The sequence below is a fragment of the Pseudorasbora parva genome, chromosome 16 (assembly GCF_024679245.1).
Source record: "Pseudorasbora parva isolate DD20220531a chromosome 16, ASM2467924v1, whole genome shotgun sequence".
NCBI classification, from domain to species: Eukaryota; Metazoa; Chordata; class Actinopteri; order Cypriniformes; family Gobionidae; genus Pseudorasbora; species Pseudorasbora parva.
In genome coordinates, this window is record NC_090187.1 from 18,580,252 (window position 1) to 18,600,476 (window position 20,225).

General features: G+C 42.1%; 1 protein-coding gene across 2 annotated transcripts; it reads left to right on the top strand.

Moving 5' to 3' along the window:
- Positions 1-1,627: 1,627 nt before the first annotated feature.
- Positions 1,628-19,654, top strand: uraha (urate (5-hydroxyiso-) hydrolase a). Of its 2 annotated transcripts, XM_067419896.1 has the most exons (5): positions 1,628-1,906; positions 3,838-3,967; positions 15,887-16,029; positions 16,169-16,304; positions 19,349-19,654. In XM_067419896.1, the coding sequence occupies exons 2-5, from the start codon at positions 3,950-3,952 to the stop codon at positions 19,436-19,438; spliced, it is 387 nt and encodes a 128-aa protein (XP_067275997.1). In that variant the 5' UTR covers positions 1,628-1,906; positions 3,838-3,949; the 3' UTR covers positions 19,439-19,654. The 2 variants fall into 2 exon arrangements, with proteins under 2 accessions (XP_067275997.1, XP_067275996.1); XM_067419895.1 differs by lacking the exon at positions 3,838-3,967.
- The last annotated feature ends 571 nt before the right edge of the window (positions 19,655-20,225 follow it).

Here is a 20,225-nt window from a genome sequence, read left to right on the forward strand (position 1 = left end):
GAAGCGACTGGAAAGAAATTCAGCACCTCCAAGTCCGACGCCATGGTTCTCAGTCGGAAAACGGTGGCTTGCTCACTTCAGGTTGGTGGAGAGTTCTTGCCTCAAGTGGAGGAGTTTAAGTATCTTGGGGTCTTGTTCACAAGTGAGGGAAGGAGGGAATGGGAGATTGACAGACGGATCGGTGCAGCGCATTACTGCAGATGATGTACTGTCTTCATGACTGTACTGTCATGGTGAAGAAGGTTTACCATTCAACCTACGTTCCTACTCTCACCTATGGGCATGAGCTGTGGGTCATGACCGAAAGGACAAGATCCCGGATACAGTCGGCTGAAATGAGCATTCTCCGCACGGTGCTGGGCGCTCCCTTAGAGATAGGGGGAGAAGCTTGGTCACTTGGGAGGGGCTCAGAGTAGAGCTGTTGCTCCTCCACATCGAGAGGAGCCAGCTGAGGTGGCTCGGGCATCTATTTCGGATGCCTCCTGGACGCCTTCCCAGGGAGGTGTTCCGGGCACGTCCTACCGGGAGGAGGCCCCGGGGAAGACCCAGGACCGTAATCGGGTCTGGTCACCAAAAGGTGGAGGGATTATGTCTCCCAGCTGGCCTGGGAACGCCTCGGGGTTCCCCTGGAGGAGCTGGAGGAAGTGGCGAGGGAGTGGGAAGTCTGGGCGTCTCTGCTTAGACTGTTACCCCCGCGACCGGCCCCGGATAAGTGGAAGATGATGGATGGATGGATGGATGGATGGATGGATGGATGGATGGATGGATGGATGGATGGATGGATGGATGGATGGATGGATGGATGGAACTATATCAGTGATCTGCCCACATTGTCGCTATATGAAAAATTTAAATGAGCTGATAACATCACCACTTTCTCAAAAGCAACTGTATAGCCGAATCAAATTTTGTTGCAATATGTTCCTGTTTAACACTGTGCAGCTGCTTTGAAACAATCATCATTGTAAAAGGGTTATATAAAGTTGACTTGACTTAAATATATAAATGTAACTCTGAATATATAGTTATAACTCTGAATACGTAAATCTGAATATATAAATGTAAATCCGTAATATATAACACTCAATTCATATACATGCCATAAAGTGCGTATCATATACACGTGAAAAAATGCGTAGCATATGTGTGCCAAAACTCATTTTGGCGTATACATTCCACGAGATTGCACACTCGTACTATTGATACGCATTACCATGTGGTCGCATTGCAATTTTAATATAACGTACTTTACTATAGCCTTTGTTGATGCTTTTTAAGGCACTGTTGGGGGCGTTTACCATTGCATAGATGGCCTCAGCACATTGTCTATGAATATAAGAGAGCTCTTTGTGCGTGGGTGAGAAGATTCATTATAATTATCTGAGATAGGCGAAACTGCTTTGTACAATGCTAAAACCTTTTTTTCCCATGTCTGAAGAATATCTGCATATTTCACTCAAATGTTTCAACGAGTGTATAAGAGGCATTTTACATGTGAAAATATGTATATGAATGTATAAAGCTCCTTAGAGTAATGTTGATTTTGGAAACCTTCATTGCACTTTGCACCAAGCAAGGCAAATTACCCAGAGGTCAAAAGCTTATGTTTACACTTCTGTAGGCACACAGTCCCCCTTTCAAACTGCGAAATAAAACAAGCATTTGTGCTCTGGTGAGGAATCTGTATCAAATTAATTGGTTACATTTTCTTGTCACAAGACTGCTGCTGACAGCTATCACATTTATGATCTCAACGCACTACACTGCCTCTGTTTCTGTCTCTGCTCGGTACATTGTTCCAAGACAGTACTATATATTCATTTTAAACAAGTTCTTTGCAAAAACACAAGACGCACTTCAGATGAACAGACTTCAACATATCAGAGATCATATTGTGTCAGATAAGGTAAGACTGTCTCTTAATTAACCAGTAATTCTACTGCCTGATTAAACAGAATTCACCAAAGAATGTCATATGTAACAGCTTTGCACCGTTTTTAATCAAAGTATTTTTAAATGTGTAATAGTGTAATATATATGAACTACAAAAGAATATTCTTCTACAAAACAAGAAGCTTCTGTTTCTGAATTAACATTTGTATCATTTATGTAATCATTTGTAACTCTAATGAGAGCAGTCTCAGTTCTATGATATGGTCTAAATCCTGACTGGAAATCCTCACAGATACACTCAAAAAATGACTTTGCTGAATTTGACTGAATTTGCGGTAACACTTTATTTTAAGGGTCCAGAATAATGCACTAGTTAAGCATTAATTAATGATTAACTTGTTCACAATTAAGCTTTAGTTAAGCATGAACACACTAGTAATTAATGATTAATTTTACATTTTAAGGGTTAAAATGATGCATTAGTTAAACCAGTAATTAATTATTTGCTTGTTCACAATTATGCACCAGTTAAGCATGGACACAATAGGAATTAATGATTAACTTAACATAATAGAAAGGGCATATTAGCCATTATTGACAACTTAATAAGCCATATATTAAACTCAACACTAGGATTGTGTACTACAATAGGTTTAGGAAAAACCTTACCACCTGCAAGCTCATTTCCCAGAATAAGACTGACGCCATCTACACTGAAAAAAATTTGGAGTGACATTTACTTAAAAAAAGCTAGGCTACTTTTTCCACACAGAAAGTGCTTGTAATCTTTACTCGGGCTATTCTAAGTAATATTTACTTACTAGAACCAGGGGCGTAGCACCACATTTTGGGCCCTGGGTACAAACCATCTTGCTGGGCCCCCGTACCATGTATGTGTATGTATAGAAAACTGACTTCTAAGGCCCCCCCCCTGCCTCGGGCCCTGGTTACTCAGTACCCTTTATCCCCCCAGTCCCACGCCCCTGACTAGAACCACTTATTTTTTTTATGTAAAATACATAAAAAACTGGCAATATTCATCTATAGACTGTAACTTTCACTCAGATTACCATTGCATCCAATTACAAAACCCAAGTGAACATTGCTGATATTTCTGAGTTTTGCATGATGCACCCAGAATGCATTGTGGCATGAAGCATGTCACCTTTGTTGAGATTCTTAGGCTGAATCTTGAAATCTGTGTGTGAGAAAAGCTTGCAGGAGTTCAAAGTGCTTAGTGTACAGTCTGTTATAAAATGTATTCAACTTGTCTGGTTAAAACTGTGCTTGATCTTTTCTAGAATAAAACAAGGTTAATAGTATATTGCTCATACTCAAGTATTGGTGAATTAAGCCACTACACAATGATCTTATTGTGATCATTAAGCGGCCAAAAGCATCTGATCAGGTTTTCTCTGCTTTTCTTGCCATAGCAAACTCAGTCAGAGCAGTGAGAGAAACACTAACATTAAAAAGTCGCCAACCTGCCCAACTAAAGAAAACACTAATCGCCATAATGGTGACATAAAAAATCTCTATTAATTCTCAATAAGAGCTTATGTAGCTTTAGCTACTGTTATTGTGATTAAAACTCACGTTCAGTTAAAAGTCAAAACTTATTGAGAATAAGACAGCCACATAAAAGCAACATCCCAAAATGACTGTCTCTGCCACCACTGAACAAGTGGGATGTAAGCGAAAAATCTGTGCGCATTTTCAAATGTACTTTGCTTTTCAGATTAAAATTTTCTTAATATTTTAGGCGAATGTGCTGACTATAAAACATTAAATATTATTTGTAAATATATGATAAAATGTACTGTTTTTTCTCAGTTAATTTATTACATGAATAGACTGTGTACATTTTACTTATGATTTTACAATGTAATAATTACATGAATTAATGTAATAGATTTTACCATACCACAAAGACATTTTTTTCAGTGTACAGTTAGCCGTGAACACACACCCAGTATTACTGGCCCTGTGACAAGATCAGACTCCAAGTATACCATATGGAGGGGAACATTAACACATCCCATTTCACAACCAGTATATGACTTGGCTGAAAAGGGTAGCATCTCCTCCAAAATCAGTGACTGTACCGCTCCTGTGTCCCTCAGAATCCTCACTTGCTGCTGTTTCTCTGAATCAGGCAAAAGAGACACTGAAACAAAGGAGAGAAAAGGTTGATAAGCAACAGCCTCCAAATCATTTAACTCTGGATCGGATTGTACCAAAGATACATTCTTGGGCTTGGAAGAGACACCTTTCTGCTTCCAAGCCTTACACTCTGAAATTAAGTGACTTGGATCAAGACAATAAAAACATACCCACTTGTCCCCTGCACTCTTAGGACTAGATTTACGTCTACCCCCAACAAACATTCGCTGTTCCGAGCTTGTCACGGACTTGATAATATTTTGTAATTTTCTCACTCAAACCACAGCCAACCTGCGCTGCTTCTGCTTTAAGAGGGAAACGCTGCCCATATAACTGATTGTCTAGGATATTTAATCCTCCGTAAGAATTCGTAATAATAGCACATTATTAGCGAAAAGGAGCTAGCAAAAGATCCAGTGTGTATCTGTATTTGCACCATGATTTGCCCTCATCAAATGAGTACATTTCCAACGTGTTTTCGCCTCGGCTAGTCACAGACATGTTTGTAGATATTTACAACGCAGTTGGCCAATCAGAGGGGTTGAACTTGGAATCCACTCACCGCTCGAGTGTTTGTCCGGGTGCTGAGTGCACACGTGTCTCTAAGTGCAGACAATGAGGAAATAAGAGATGCATTGTATACCAACTTCACAGCGGAAATCTGTGAGATTTGCGTTTATTGAATGATTGACAGCTTTTAGTGATTATAAAGGGACTCTTCTTAAAAAAGAGTCTTAAAACTCTTAAAAAAGCACTCTTTGCACGCTGTCTGGGCAATATAATTATTGTTTATTTTTTATTAATAGGTCTATAATACACTGATAAAAACAACTTGTAAGATTTACTTGATAAAATCTTTGTAACAATTTGCACTCAGTTTTTCTAAGTAAAATTTACTGCTGCGATATCAAGTACAACTTACTTGCCAATATCAAGTAAAATGTACTTAACTATAAATGTAACATTTGCAAAGACATTAAGTAAATGTTACTTAATTATATTTAACTTAGCATGTTGTATTTATTAAAGGTAATCAAGTAAATTTTATAAATCTGTATTATTTACTCTTATGAAGTAATTAAGTAGATTTTATAATGTTTGTCCATTTGACATTTTGAATTACTTAGTTGAATTAATTTATATTACTCACTATTATTATGTAAATGTTGCTATTTTAAACCAAATAAATGTAATAATTTTCTCTGCATCAAATACATTTATCACAAATCACACATAAATACAATAAAGTTGAACAGTTTATTATGTCAAAATTTACAATTAACCATTAAATCAGTAATGTTCACATCAACTGATTAAGTAGTTAAGGTACATTCATTATAATTTACAATAACTGTAGAATTAACCATGTATGGTTCAACTAAACACCAGCAGCCAACAGTGGCATAACTAACATTAAAGGGTTAGTTCCCTTTCGGGGAACTCGAGCTGCGTCGAAACGCTGTGAGAACGCCTCTGCGTTAATGCGTCGTGAAGCGCCTGTAGAACCATTCCATCGGAAAAAAGATCGATCGTCGGCGTGATGACGTCATCGACCGGAAGCTATAAAACGTCCGTGAAAACAAACAGGAACTAGCTTCTGTGCCTTCAGTAAGCGATCTGTGTGAACCTGTCTGTCTATTTGGTGTTTTTGTCTGTCTATTGAAAGAGTTTTTCCACCCTTTGTTAAATATTCCACATATTTTACAAAAAAGAGAAAATAAAATAGATAGAGAAATGGCGAGCGAAAGCAGTAACTTTAAGAGGTGTGTTCATCCCTGCCCACGCTACATCACGAGTGGGGATACACACTCTCTTTGTGTTGCCTGCTTGGGAGCGCAGCATGCCAAGGCAGCCCTCGAGGGGGCTGCTTGCGAGCACTGTGAGCGTATGCCACTGAGAACGCTGCGCTCCCGCCGGGCACTCTTCGAGGAGGGTGCCTCGGCTCGTGTTCCCCGCGGCTCTGGTCCCGCTGCTGCCGAGGCAGAGCGGAGGCTGCAGTCGTGGGGTTCACAATTGGATGTTGCGGAGGGGTTTGAGACGGGCGCTGCCTTATCTCTGCCCTCACCCGCTCCATCCAGCGGTTCTTCTCGGGGCTTGGAAGCACGCATTGCGGTTTCTTCCCCCCCGAGAGAGCCGCCGGTGCTCCAACTATCCAGCTCCGAGGAGGTGGACGTTGAGAGCATCGCGACTGAAGATTCGCCACTTCAGTCTCCTGCGAGTGATGAGCTCGTTGAGGTTCTAACGCGAGCCGTGGCCAGGTTAAATATTGACTGGCCCGTAGAAAGATCTGAGGCAGGAAAGAGACGTTCTAGTAAATTAGACGAAAGATTCCTGCCCGCTCGCGCTTCAGAACCTCAGCGGCGGGGCCTGCCATTCTTCCATGATTTGCACACCGAGGTGGCAACATCATGGAGGAGACCGGCATCATACCGTGTGTTCAGCCCTCAGACTACGGTCTATAGTAACATCATGGGGCTGAAGCACTACGGTTATGGGGCGATGCCAAAGGTAGAAGAGACGCTTGCGAGCCATCTCTCGCCTTCCTCGGCATCGTCCCTAAAGGCCCCGACTTTGCCCACCAGACCATTGAAAACAACGTCGGCACTGGTGGGCAAAGCGTACTCGGCGGCAGGTCAGGCTGCTGCATGCCTTCACACCATGGCAATTATGCAGGCTTATCAGGCTGACCTGCTCAGGGACCTAGATGGACGCGATGAAGTGGGGGGTGACGTCATAAATGAGCTTAGAACAGCAGCCGATCTAACTCTCCGGGCCACCAAAGAGACGGCCAGATGTGTTGGCCGCTCGATGGCAGCATTGGTGGCTACGGAGAGACATTTATGGCTCAACCCCACCGAAATCAAAGAGAGGGAGAAGAGCTTTCTGCTCGACGCGCCGCTGTCTCCTGGTGGCCTCTTCGGTGACGCAGTACACACTGTCACCGAGAGGTTCCAGGAGTCAAAGAAACAAGCTGCGGCGCTGAAGCAGTTTCTCCCTCTCCGAGTCCAGGTCCCTGGGGCTGCCGCTGACATCAGGCAGCCCAAGCCGAGTACGAGCTCAGCTCACAGGGCACAACAAAAGCAGAGCGTCGCCGCTCGGGCTCCCCCTCAGCGCGGGGACGAGGGGCGGCGCTCTCAGACGAGGCCTTCGAGGGGCAGGGCTGATCTGCGGACAGTCCTGATCGCCAAGAAGGCCTCGTCGAAGCGTTCCTGACGCCAGAAGCGTCAGGACGCTGAGGGTGGTTCCCCCCGTAGGGAAACGGTGTCTACCCCTGCCTACGGTACCCGTTTCCCTGCGGCACCCTCGGGGGGCCGCGCTGCCAACCCCGCCGCAATGCCGGGGCGCAGTCGGTCTCCGCGGGCCACCCGAGGGTGGTCCGCACCCCCTTCGGGGGGTCCCCGAGCAGTCAAGTCAGTCGTTCCCTGCCGGTCCGCCGCTTCAGGGCACTGCATTTGTTGCTCGAAGAACACCAGAGGCCAGCCTCGAGAGGCTGGTTCCCTTAGTAGATTTTCTAGACGAATGGAAACGTCTATCAAATATATCTCATTGGGTCCTGCAGATAGTAGAAAAGGGGTATGCCATTCAATTCAGAAGTCGGCCACCTCCTTTCTGCGGTGTCCTACCTACAGTGGTGGGCCCGGAGCAGGCTCTGGTAATGGCACAGGAAGTAGAGACACTCCTGCAAAAAGGGGCTATAGAGAGGGTTTCCCCTCCCAGCAGGGAGTCTGGCTTTTACAGCCGTTACTTCATCGTGCCGAAGAAGGATGGGGGCTTACGCCCGATATTAGATCTGCGGCTATTGAATCGCTCGGTGGCCAAGCTCAAATTCAAGATGCTTACACTCAGACAGATTGTAGCGCAGGTCAGATCAGAGGATTGGTTTGTCACCATAGACCTCAAAGATGCGTATTTTCATGTTTCCATCCTTCCACATCACAGGAAGTTCCTGAGGTTTGCCTTCGGGGGAGAGGCATACCAATATCGTGTACTTCCCTTCGGTCTAGCACTGTCACCCCGCACGTTCACCAAGTGTGTGGATGCAGCTCTGGCGCCGCTGCGTCTTCAGGGCATCCGCATACTGAACTACATCGACGACTGGCTGATTCTAGCGAATACAGAGCAGATGGCGGTTCAGCATCGAGATGCTGTTCTCGCCCATATGTCGAAGCTGGGGTTGAGGCTGAACGCCAAGAAGAGTGTGCTTTCTCCGGCTCAGAGAACCACTTTTCTGGGTGTGAACTGGGACTCGATAATTATGCGGGCGCAATTATCGCCAACACGCATAGCGTCGATCCTGGCAGCCGCCAAAGAACAGAAGCTAGGCCGAGCCGTCACTGTGAAACAGTTCCAGAAACTGTTAGGTCTCATGGCAGCAGCGTCCAACGTAATACCTCTTGGCCTACTGTACATGAGGCCACTGCAGTGGTGGCTCAAAACACAAGGGTTCTCCCCGAGGGGAAATCCGCTCCGCACGATCAAAGTCACGCGGCGATGCCTACGTGCTCTGGTCATGTGGAAAAACCCGGGGTTTTTATCTCAGGGTCCCGTGTTGGGGGCTCATGTTCGTCGCGTAACGCTAACGACAGACGCCTCCCTCACGGGCTGGGGGGCGACCATGAGTGGTCGCTCATCCCAGGGTCTATGGCAGGAACATCAGCGGCACTGGCACATAAATCGGCTAGAGATGCTCGCAGTGTTTCTTGCATTGAAACAGTTCCTGCCCGACCTCAGGGGCCACCACGTACTAGTCAGAACAGACAACACGTCCGTGGTGGCCTATATAAATCACCAGGGGGGTCTGAGGTCTCGTCCGTTGGACAAATTGGCACATCGGATCCTCCTGTGGGCCCAAGGGAAATTGCTGTCAATCAAGGCAGTATATATCCCGGGGGCCCTAAACCAGGAAGCAGACAACCTGTCGAGACAGGGGCCGAGGCCCGGGGAATGGAGACTCCACCCAGAGGTGGTGGAGCTCCTATGGAAGGTTTATGGGAAAGCAGAGATAGACCTGTTCGCTTCGGCGGAGAACTCTCACTGCCCGCGGTGGTTTTCTCTGACCCATCCGGCTCCGCTGGGGCTGGATGCCATGGTACAGGAGTGGCCGAGGCTGCCTCTGTACGCCTTCCCCCTGATTGTTCTGCTTCCAGGAGTTCTGGAGAGGGTACGCCGGGACGGGGCCCAGGTACTCCTAGTGGCCCCGAACTGGCCGACCCGAGTATGGTTTTCGGACCTGATATCTCTCCTGGAAGGCTCTCCGATGGAGATTCCGACCAGGAGGGATCTACTCTCTCAGGCGGGCGGGAGATTCCTACACCCACGCCCGGAGATGTGGAAACTGTGGGCCTGGCCTCTGAGGGGGCTAGGCTCATAGAGGAGGGTCTCTCGGCCGAGGTCGTAGAGACCATCCTACACTCCAGAGCTCCGTCCACGAGGAAGCTGTACGCTTTGAAATGGAGACTTTTCTCAGCTTGGTGCAGAGAACGCCAGTGGGATCCAGTTAACTGCCCGGTTGGTACAGTGCTGGAGTTCCTGCAGGAAAGGTTCTCTGCAGGGTTGACCCCCTCCACACTTAAGGTGTACGTGGCGGCCTTGGGCGCTGTCCACGTCCCTTGCAGTGGAGTGTCTTTGGGAAGACACCCTCTAATTACACGCTTCCTTCGTGGCACATTAAGGTTGAGGCCAGTTATGCACTCGAGGGTCCCGGCATGGGACTTGGCCATTGTTTTGAGGGGCTTGTCCGGACCTCCGTTCGAACCTTTGGAGGAGGTTTCGGATAAGTTCCTCACCCTGAAAACTATCTTCCTTTTGGCCATTTCATCTCTTAAAAGGATAGGAGATATTCAGTCCCTGTCAGTAGGGCCCTCATGTCTAGAGTTCGCGCCTGGGATGGTGAAAGCATTTCTGCATCCCAGGCCGGGTTATGTCCCCAAGGTTCCTACGAGCCCACGGGGTCCCATCACTCTACAAGCCTTCTGTCCTCCTCCATTCTTGACGTCAGACCAGGAAAGATTAAATCTGCTGTGTCCGGTGAGGGCACTGGATACTTATGTCCACAGAGCTGCCCTGTGGAGAAAAACTGAACAATTGTTTGTTTGCTTCGGACCCCCTAAGAAGGGGGCTCCTGTATCCAAGCAGAGGATGAGCAAGTGGGTGGCCGAGGCCATTTCACTTGCTTATGAAGCTGCCGGGCAGCCATCTCCTTTGGCTGTCCGGGCACATTCTACCAGGGGTATGGCTGCTTCTAAAGCACTTTTGTCGGGGGCTTCCCTCCATGATATATGTAACGCGGCCGGATGGTCGTCTCCTTCTACCTTCGTCAGGTTCTACGAGCTAGACCTGGCATCTACAGTAGGGGCACAGGTTCTCTCGTAACCGTGTGCGCTTCGGTTTCACACATACGAGACACTTGGTCCTATGGCGATGTGGGTATAAGCGTTCTCACAGCGTTTCGACGCAGCTCGAGTTCCCCGAAAGGGAACGTCTCAGGTTACGTATGTAACCCTAGTTCCCTGAGGAAACGAGACGCTGCGTCGCTCTGCCATACTCCCGGCGTGTCCGTGATCACTTACTTCAGGCTTTATCAGAAGTTAGTTCCTGTTTGTTTTCACGGACGTTTTATAGCTTCCGGTCGATGACGTCATCACGCCGACGATCGATCTTTTTTCCGATGGAATGGTTCTACAGGCGCTTCACGACGCATTAACGCAGAGGCGTTCTCACAGCGTTTCGACGCAGCGTCTCGTTCCCTCAGGGAACTAGGGTTACATACGTAACCTGAGACGTTCAGCCAAATATGAAATGTATCACATTTGAGTCGAAAAATAACAAAAACTACGACTTTATTCAGCATTGTCTTCTCTTCCGTGTTTGTGTTCAATCCTCAAATAAAGATTCAAACGGTGAAGAGAAGCCAATGCTGAATAAAGTCGTAGTTTTTGTCATTTTTGGACCCAAATGTATTTTGGATGCTTCAAGAGACTCTAATTAACCCACTGATGTCTCATATGGACTACTGTGATGATGTTTTTATTCCCTTTCTGGACATGGACAGTATAGTGTGCATACACTTGCATACGCTCTCGGACTAAATATTAAATATCTTAAACTGTGTGTGAAGATGAACGGAGGTCTTACGGGTGTGGAGCGACATTAGGGAGAGGAGTTAATGACAGACATTTCATTTTAGACTTAACTGAACTAACTTAACCCTTTAATGACGAGCACATGCATAGTCCAGCTGAAACAGAATGGTCACTTTTCCTTAATGCTCATTCATCGACTGGATCCTCTCGATCAGCTCCATGGACGACCATCTTAAGGATATGTTCAGCGGCAACACTGCGACTGTCCTCCTGCATACAGTTTGTAAGAAAGAAAGAACACAATTCCATTTAAGAAATAGAATTACATTTATAACATTACATTTTATTTTCATTAAAAAGGTGACCGGACCTTCATGTCGTTAGCTCACTAAAATAGAATTGCTGACATTCATGCACTTGTTGCTAACGTTATACATCAATGCTTATTTGGTATCAGAGTTCACCTGCCATCCAAACTTTCCTTCTTTAGTGCAGAGTGCAGACTAACTTATGCTTTGATATAATAATTGCTGTGAAATTTTCAGTGGATATAAAAACAACTAACTTAGACACTTTAAAAAAATGCTAACATTAGCTAGAGGACACACACACAGGCAGCCAGCACTTAATCACGGCCAGCTAACATTAAATTATTTTGAAGTTAACCAGACAGGGTAACTTTTTCTACAAGAACGTGGCTAACTACATTTAATCCCCTCTATCTTTGACTAAACACCAGTCTCAACTTTATAGAAGTGGATAATGCTTTAGCTTTAGCTACCGTTATTGTGATTAAAACTCACTTTTAGTCAATTTTAAACCGTAACGTATATGCAATAATCAAACCATCAAAACGAAGTACATCGTTATCACAAATCTAAAATAGAAAGGTCAGAACTTACCGAGAATAAGTCAGCCATGTAAAAGCAACATCCCAAACCGACCGTCTCTGCCACTGAATAGGAATCTTTTTGAGCAACAACAAAAACGGGGCGGGCAGATTCACTTTGCTTTTCAGATTAAAATTTACTTAGTATTTTTAGGTGAATGTGCTGTGACTATAAAACATTAAATACTATTTGTAAATATATGGTAAAATGTACTCTTTCTTCTCAGTTAATTTATTACATTAATAAATTGTGTAAATTTTACATGAGATATATAGTTCCAACTTAATCTTGATTTTACAATGTATAAATTACATGAATTAATGTAATAGATTTTACAATACCACAAAGTCATTTTTTTCAGTGTATATTCAGAATTTGAATAAGATTTTTGTTTTCCACTTGTGACAAGCGGCCACATACACGCTTCAATACACTGACCAATGCACATATACATGCAGGATTCTCTGATCTCTGACATTTTTATGAGCCTGATTTCGACATGATTATTTAATCATGTCGAAATCAGGCTCATAAAAATGTCAGGAAAACACGATTCCTGGCTGCATATCATTATCCATGAATCACTGAATCTGTGGTAATTTGTAAGGACCACTATATCGAGCCCAACCTTTAGTTTAAACTGATAATCGTTTGCTCAACTGATAATCGTTTGCTCAACTCGTTTGCAAAAATAACGTTGATGCATTCCCTGTATTCAAGGGCTGCATCCTTTGAAGGCCGTGTCCTTCGAAGTGTGCGGCCTTCAAAGGACGCACCGAGACTTGTTTACAGTGGAAGGTATAGCAGAATGCGTCACCGCGGTGCAACGAAGGCTGTCCCAATTCAAAGGTCCTTTGAAGGCTCCTTCATAATACGGCCAGCAAATGCATCCTTCTTTTCCCATGAAACGAAGGATACTCGGATGGATGCTTCGCAGCCTTGCCTACCCCAGATTTCATTGTGCGCCACAACGTCAGATTTTTTAAGAGAAAGCCAGATTACACGTTTAAATGTAAGCATTGGGGTTCAGTTTACTCCAGTAATCTAATGATACTAATGATAAAAAATAAATACATTTTAAAATTAATAAAAACAATAAATGCAATAAATGTTCAAATGTTGACTATGTAACCAATATGCCATTTTATATAGTTTATACTGTTTATTACATACATAAATGGACCGAAGTGAACATCTTTAGTTGTTTTGTTGTTAGGCAGTTAACTTAAGTCCAGTATAAATGTTACTGCTGCTCTTCAACGGCAGCTGTCACAGTTGCTAAACATTACACATGCTGTAACGAAATACATTTACTCTGTATTTGAGTTTAAATGTGATTAGATTTTTATTCAACTTCATCTCAGAGGTAAATAATAAGGTATTTTAATGAAAAGCTGACTTTTTATACATGGATATTAGATTTTGATATTGTTTAAAAATATGAACATTACAGAATCTAAAAATAAAATACACTAAAATATGTCTCAAGATCGGGGATAGTCCTGGTCCTGAAGGGCCGCTGTCCTGCAGAGTTCAGCTCATAGAACAGTTATGCATGTTAAAATATTTTATAGTTTGATTTTTGAGGATGTAAGTTTATTTAATTTATTCATCACTCTTTCTGAAAACAAGGTGACAGGTGGAAATATGTGCTGCTCCCAGATGATGTCCCGTTGACAGAGGCTTTACCAGGGTCTCTATTGTGCAGCCCATCCAGGGTCTCAACAAAAGTCTACATAAAACCCTTTCTTCCATTCTGTTTATTGTACAGTTCATTTAAAATGTTATTTAGTTTTTCCCATTTAAAACGTAACATCTTGTAAATACTTGTAAAAAAGTACTGAAAACAAAAATGCTTGGAACAATTTATTGTTTCATTTACAAATTAATTGACATGACAAAAATAAATGTAGCCTACAGAATAATTGATTTCATTTACAAAACTTCATTAACAAATATGTAAACAATTTCTTGGTTTCATTTTAAAAGTTTAATTTGCATTACAAAAATAAACAATGCAGAGAAATAATTTTTATTTACAAATTAAAATGTGCATTACAAAAATAAAGTGTAGAACGGTAATGTTTTATTTACAAATTTTAATTTACAAAACCAAGATTCCGTTTTCTCTGTCTCTCGTTGAAACTTCATGTCCTCCCTCAGTATCTCGATCAAATCATCCTCTCGGTCTCGCTTCCTCTTGGCTGGTATGAGCTCCTCATCATCCTGCTCATCCACTGCTGAACTTAGCCCTGGTATTTCCTCAGGGATGGAGGCAATGAGGACAGAGGGGTTGTTAGAATGCCTGTCCCAACACCTCATCCACGAGGACAAACCATGGCCAAGTTTCCCAATCCCTCTCAAATTTTCTCTGCCATTGTAAGTGTCCTGGGACAGGTGAGGGAGTGGGAAACTTGGCCATGGTTTGTCCTCGTGGATGAGGTGTTGTGACAGGCATTCTAACACACCTGTTAAAACCCTAAAACATTATCGTTCTACACATTATTTTTGTTATGCACGTTTTAATTTGAAAAAATAATGATAAAGAGCAACGTGAAGTGGAGCTAGTTGATAGATTAAACTTTCACAGTACACGGTCGGCAATACTCCAAACACATCTTCCCTTCGTAAGAGAGATTCCAGTGCCATTCTTTGTTCTTTTCTCAAAGAAAAGCTTAACTCTAAGTCTTCCAGAGTCGTGGCCAAAGCCAATTCGAAAGACCGCCGTTCGTCAGCTTCTTTGTTTACAAGTAGTATGCGGAACCTCCACAACTTTGCCATTATTATGTTAAGCCCGCCCACAAACTCTATACACAATGTGATTGGCCTGACCAGAGTTTGGCTTTTCCAGCTCGCAAGTCTATGGAAAGTTGCTAGACGACACTGGCTGCCAATTATATTTGCTGCCACTAAGGTGCGTCTAGATTTCTAGGCTACCACGCTCCCCTAAATCCTGTTTTTCTGTACTTTAATGTATCTGAAAACATGTTTAACTGTGTTCCAATGCTATTCTGTTGGTTCAGTAAAAAGCTGGGATAGTTTACTGATGACAAAACTTAAATCTGGTCTTGAGCAAGTGGATAAGCAGATTAAACTTCCCACTGCCTTCCTGAGCTTTCTTGACTCTTTCATTTTTCACTCTTGCATAATCAAGCTTTTGTTCACATGGAGTTTCCCTAGATTTACAATTCTGAAAAAAATGTCAGAACATCCTGCTCATCATTTGGCGCTAATTATTTATTAAATTTATATTATACAAATTATACTTTTAATCAATATAATCTATTCATATAATTATTATATTAATTGACAAGTAGACAAATATTAATATAAAAATAAATCATTCATAATTCTTTTAAATAAAGTGTATTCTTCTGAGCTCTTTGTGAACCTATAATTATAATTAATAAGATGTCTCAACGTCCATCTGATGCAAGATTTTTAGAATTTCTTGTGCCCCCTTCTGTATAACCATTTGCACAATTGTGTGATCACATTTCTTTGCCCATGGTGCTCTTCCACTGCGTTGATTTGATTGATGTTATGGCATCTTGGTAGGTTTGCAGTATATTGTTTGTCCTCCATATTCTCAATCTCTGTAGTGATTCTTTGGACAGAGTGACACTTACCACATCGTGGCTGAGCGTAAATGATGCCATCATGTCCACCTAAAATACAGTGTAGTCCACCCCAGTTTGACAGGGCCTGTGAAACTGTTATCCTGTGTTTGAAGCTTGTGTTAACTTTCTTATTTCTATCAAGTCACTTTCGCTTTTTCTCCATCATGTTCAAAAATGCTTTATAGTTTAACAGCAGCTGGTTTATAGTGCATTATACTAATATTACATTATGTTACAGTATATGAACATGGCCGCTACTCTCCCAAGCCCCCTCACAACCCATGTGCTAAATACAGCCCAAGGAGTTCCTGGAGCCAACATGACCATTATCCTCTATCGCCTAGACCCCATCTCATCGGTGTGGAACTTACTCACAACAGGGTAAATGTTATTTGATTTTAGTGCCAAATTATTTAAGTAACTGATGCCTCTTCAGTTTTGCATCAACCAAAATGATAGGATGTATATTTAAGAGTATACAGAGGTATTGGCTAAAATAATTCCAAAATGTTATTTATAGGACAACTAATGAAGATGGACGGTGTCCTGAGTTGATTAAAAAAGAAAGCTTCATTGCTGGTGTGTATAAAATGCGATTTGAGACCGGAAAGTACTGGGATGCTTTGGGGGAGAGATGTTTCTATCCATATGTGGAGGTATGAGAAAATTACATGTACTATTTAAAACAATCATTCTGGGTCATTATTTGTTGTTATTTTAGCTGTTTTTAGCTGTTTTTGTCTCTGTTAAATATGTTACCATGCAGCGAGACGCTGCATCAAAAGCTGTTGCTATGTCGAAAACATCAAGGTCTGATGATTATTTGAAACTCATATAGAATCACTGCAATGTCACATAATTCATCTCATTTAGATTTCCAATGAAGGAAGCAAGCCGATGAGGAGAATGGAATGATATATGCAGCATCTTGTTCCCCGCTCAGGGCTTGTTCCCTGCTTACATACATAACCAAGGTGTTCCCTTTCATAGGTTCACTTGACAGTGCATCAGTATCTGATGCTATGTGAACAATAATACCACAGTGCCATACAATTATGTCTGTAGTTCATCGTCCATGAAACCACATAGACTGCAAATCAGGGAACAACCTCCTGCTCAGGTAGATAAAACCTGGCCGTCTGGAGTCAACCCCACATAAAATTAAAAAAAAAGTACTGTATGTAGAGTAACCTATCCTGCTGCAACACAAAAGTCCTCTAAGGAAGCACCCCTAAACAAAGCTGAAGAAGATACTCTCCTGTTGGAATGAGCACAAACATCTAGATAGCGTCTTTCATCCAATGAGATATCCTTTGATTGGTAACATGTTCATATTTGTGGGGCGACAGTGGCTCAGTGGTTCGATCAATCCTGGTTCGATCTCCCGGGTCCACCTGACCAAGTGTCGAGGTGACCATGAGCAAGACACCTAACCCCAGCTGCTCCCGACGAGTTGGATGGCGCCTTGCATGGCTGACATCGGCATCGGTGGGTGAATGTGGGGCAATATGTAAAGCGCTTTGGATGGCCATAGGTCTGTTAAAAGCGCTATATAAATGCATTCCATTTACCATTTATATTTAATGTGAACAATGCATATCAGGATAAGTCTTGCATCAGTCTTGCTCTCTGTCTGATGGGGCGCGTTCGTCTCAGCCATCTCACATGCAATTTCCGTAATAGCTGATAATAATATACATTGTCATTTTAAATCTAGCTTTACAATCTTCCTGAATATGCTACATGCTGCTAAATCTGCATATTAGTGCTCTTTTCTGTCATTGTTAATTACCTCTTTAGTAAACCTATACATAACCAGCAAAAGCAGCACAGCTTGAATCTCTTCCATACTCGTTATTAATTTTTTTATAGTCTATTTTTCATCATGTAAATTACTGACATGATTACTTTTAAGTGTGCGTCCATACATGACGTGACAACGCGCGCCACGCTCATGTTAACAAGAGAGGAAAGTTCATTTTTCTGAGGGGTAAACTTTTTATTTCGTAAGTTATGAAGATAATGTTGGAATAATGACACAACGTATATTGCCCCAGGCAGTTTTTACTTTAACTGCGCCTGACAGAAGAATTTTTTTTTTCTGAGATGATTATTACACTTTACAACAAATAAATAGCCTATATAATACAGTATTAGTCCTTGTGGCCGTTAAGAGTTGCTATGGCTACAGTTAACACATTCCAGCTGCTGGAGAAAACAGCGTTGACATTTTTGATGCGGCAGACAAACTGCATGTGACAAAATGATTGCGATTGAAAGTCATCACATGTAAACACCAGATCAGTTTAGATAACGTCTCATGTAAACAGTCCACTAAATCTTTCAATCGGTACAAAAAATGTCATCCTTTTTTGTTCATTTTTGCGGTCGTGCAAAAATGATTATTGTCCGTCACTGACTTGGAGGAGCAGTCGCACGAAGTCCTACATCACCGGACTAAATCGCCTAATCTTCACGGAACTTTAGATCGCGGTGGAAACACAGACAGTTGCAGGTCTTGGGGGAGAAAAGTTCCTGGTACAAATTGTTCCGGGTAATTTTGGTGGAAACGGGGCTTAATTATTTGGTACAGTATTCTTAAATGAAAAGAATTATAATACCTAATAATGACTGTCATAATGAAGTCGCCACAAAGACTTTTGTAAGGTTTTGTATATTAATTCCTTCTGACTGATTTGGTAACACACGAGTTACCTTGATGGAAACATTAATTCACCCAACATTCTGTTCAAAATAAACAGCAATTCCTTTAGAATGGTGTAGTAACACTTGAGTCATGACTATTCAAAATCCTACAAAAACCTAAAAGGATTAGTTCACCCAAAAATGAAATTTCTTTCATTAATGACTCACCCCAATGTCGTTCCACACCCGTAAGACCTCTGTTCATCCTCTGAACACAGTTTAAGATATTTTAGATTTAGTCCGAGGGCTTTCTGTCCTTTGAATGTAAGTGTATGCCCACTTGCTGTCCATGTCCAGAAGGTAATGAAAACATCATCAAAGTAGTCCATATGTTACATCAGTTAACCAACTGATGTAGCATATGGAAAACTTTGATGATGTTTTGAGTTAGACTCTTTTGAAGCATTGACAATACATTTTGGTCCAAAAATAACAAAAAATACAACTTTATTCAGCATTGTCTTCTCTTCCGTGTTCCTCAAAAAAAGAATCAAATTGTCATGAATCATGATTCCGATTGCGTGTCAAACAGGCAAACTGCTGAAATCACGTGACATTGGCGATATGAATCACGAATCAATCTGCTGATTCACGACCGTTTAATTCTTTATTTGAGGTTTGAAAACAAACGCAGAAGAGAAGACAATGCTGTAAGGGCAACATATAAACAACTGTACGTGACATATGCATCATGAGGTGGTGTAAGTGCCATTAGCAATAAATTACAGTGACTCTATATGGGTTTCAGACAATCATAACACCCCTGGTGTTACAATTTTAACACCCCATAAAGTGACAATGTGGGCAGATCAGTAATATAGTTAAAACAGTTAATTTAGTCATTAATTTTATTTTGATATTTAGTTGAGAACTTGGATCGAAATTTTAGTATCCCCAACTGAGCAAGCAGAGCCAAAGGCGATAAACCACTGTTTTACACTCCTTCTAATAATTGTTAAGTTTTATTTTATTTTATGTTTTTTTTTTTTTTCAGGTTGTCTTCACCATCACTGACCCTTCTCAGAAATACCATGTTCCTCTGCTCCTGAGCTGTTTCTCTTACAGTACATATAGAGGAAGTTAGATGTGAAGTTAATGCATGTTTCAGTGCCAATGCACAAATACAAATTGAATGATTTATAATGTGATAACACTATAGTATTGTTCAGTTAGGTAATTTAAGAGTTTTGTTGACGAGTTAATCATTTACTTAACATGACAAACGTATTGTCATCTAAAAATGTTTTTTGGTTACTCATGAAATGATAATAAATAATTAAATAAATATATGTATTTCACACATTTGTTGCAGTGATTCTATCTTGATACACATGCTGTCCTCGCAACTGCATCACTCAGAAGAAGCTAACAGCTACAAACACTCACCAAGCAGTTTCCAGTTTTGTGTGTGATAGAAAACATTATCATTGCATTACATTATCTCTGTTACAGGTGAGGCTCCCTCTCCACTTCCTCCGTCAGAGGTAGTTCTCACCAGAATATTGGCTGCGTTCGGAACCGCATACTCATTGAGTAGGTACTGAATTTCAATAAGTACTTACTTAACGAGCGCTGAAAGAGTAGGTACTATATATCCAGATCTCGTTAAGTATGAATGCGATCCGCACTTTATGCGCCATGTTGACGTTATCATGTGACCCATGACGATATCACAAGCGCAACAACTCGTGTGACAGGTTTAATTAATCTGTATATTGGTTTAAACGTGCTAATTTTTTGGGGTCTTTTTTAAGAAACAGCTGCCCATTTATTTTGTCATTGTACTATAAGAAATACATTTTAACCCTACTAATCTGACAATTTCATCCTTTTTTATCCTTGCAAAAACCCCAAATCGTGATCTCTTGAAT

Coding starts and splice junctions, on each gene's coding strand:
- uraha (XM_067419895.1), top strand. CDS start 1,745: ATGATCTCAACGCACTACACTGCCTCTGTTTCTGTCTCTGCTCGGTAC. Junction 1,907..15,886: donor ATCATATTGTGTCAGATAAG/GTAAGACTGTCT, acceptor ATTATGTTACAG/TATATGAACATGGCCGCTAC. Junction 16,030..16,168: donor TGGAACTTACTCACAACAGG/GTAAATGTTATT, acceptor TGTTATTTATAG/GACAACTAATGAAGATGGAC.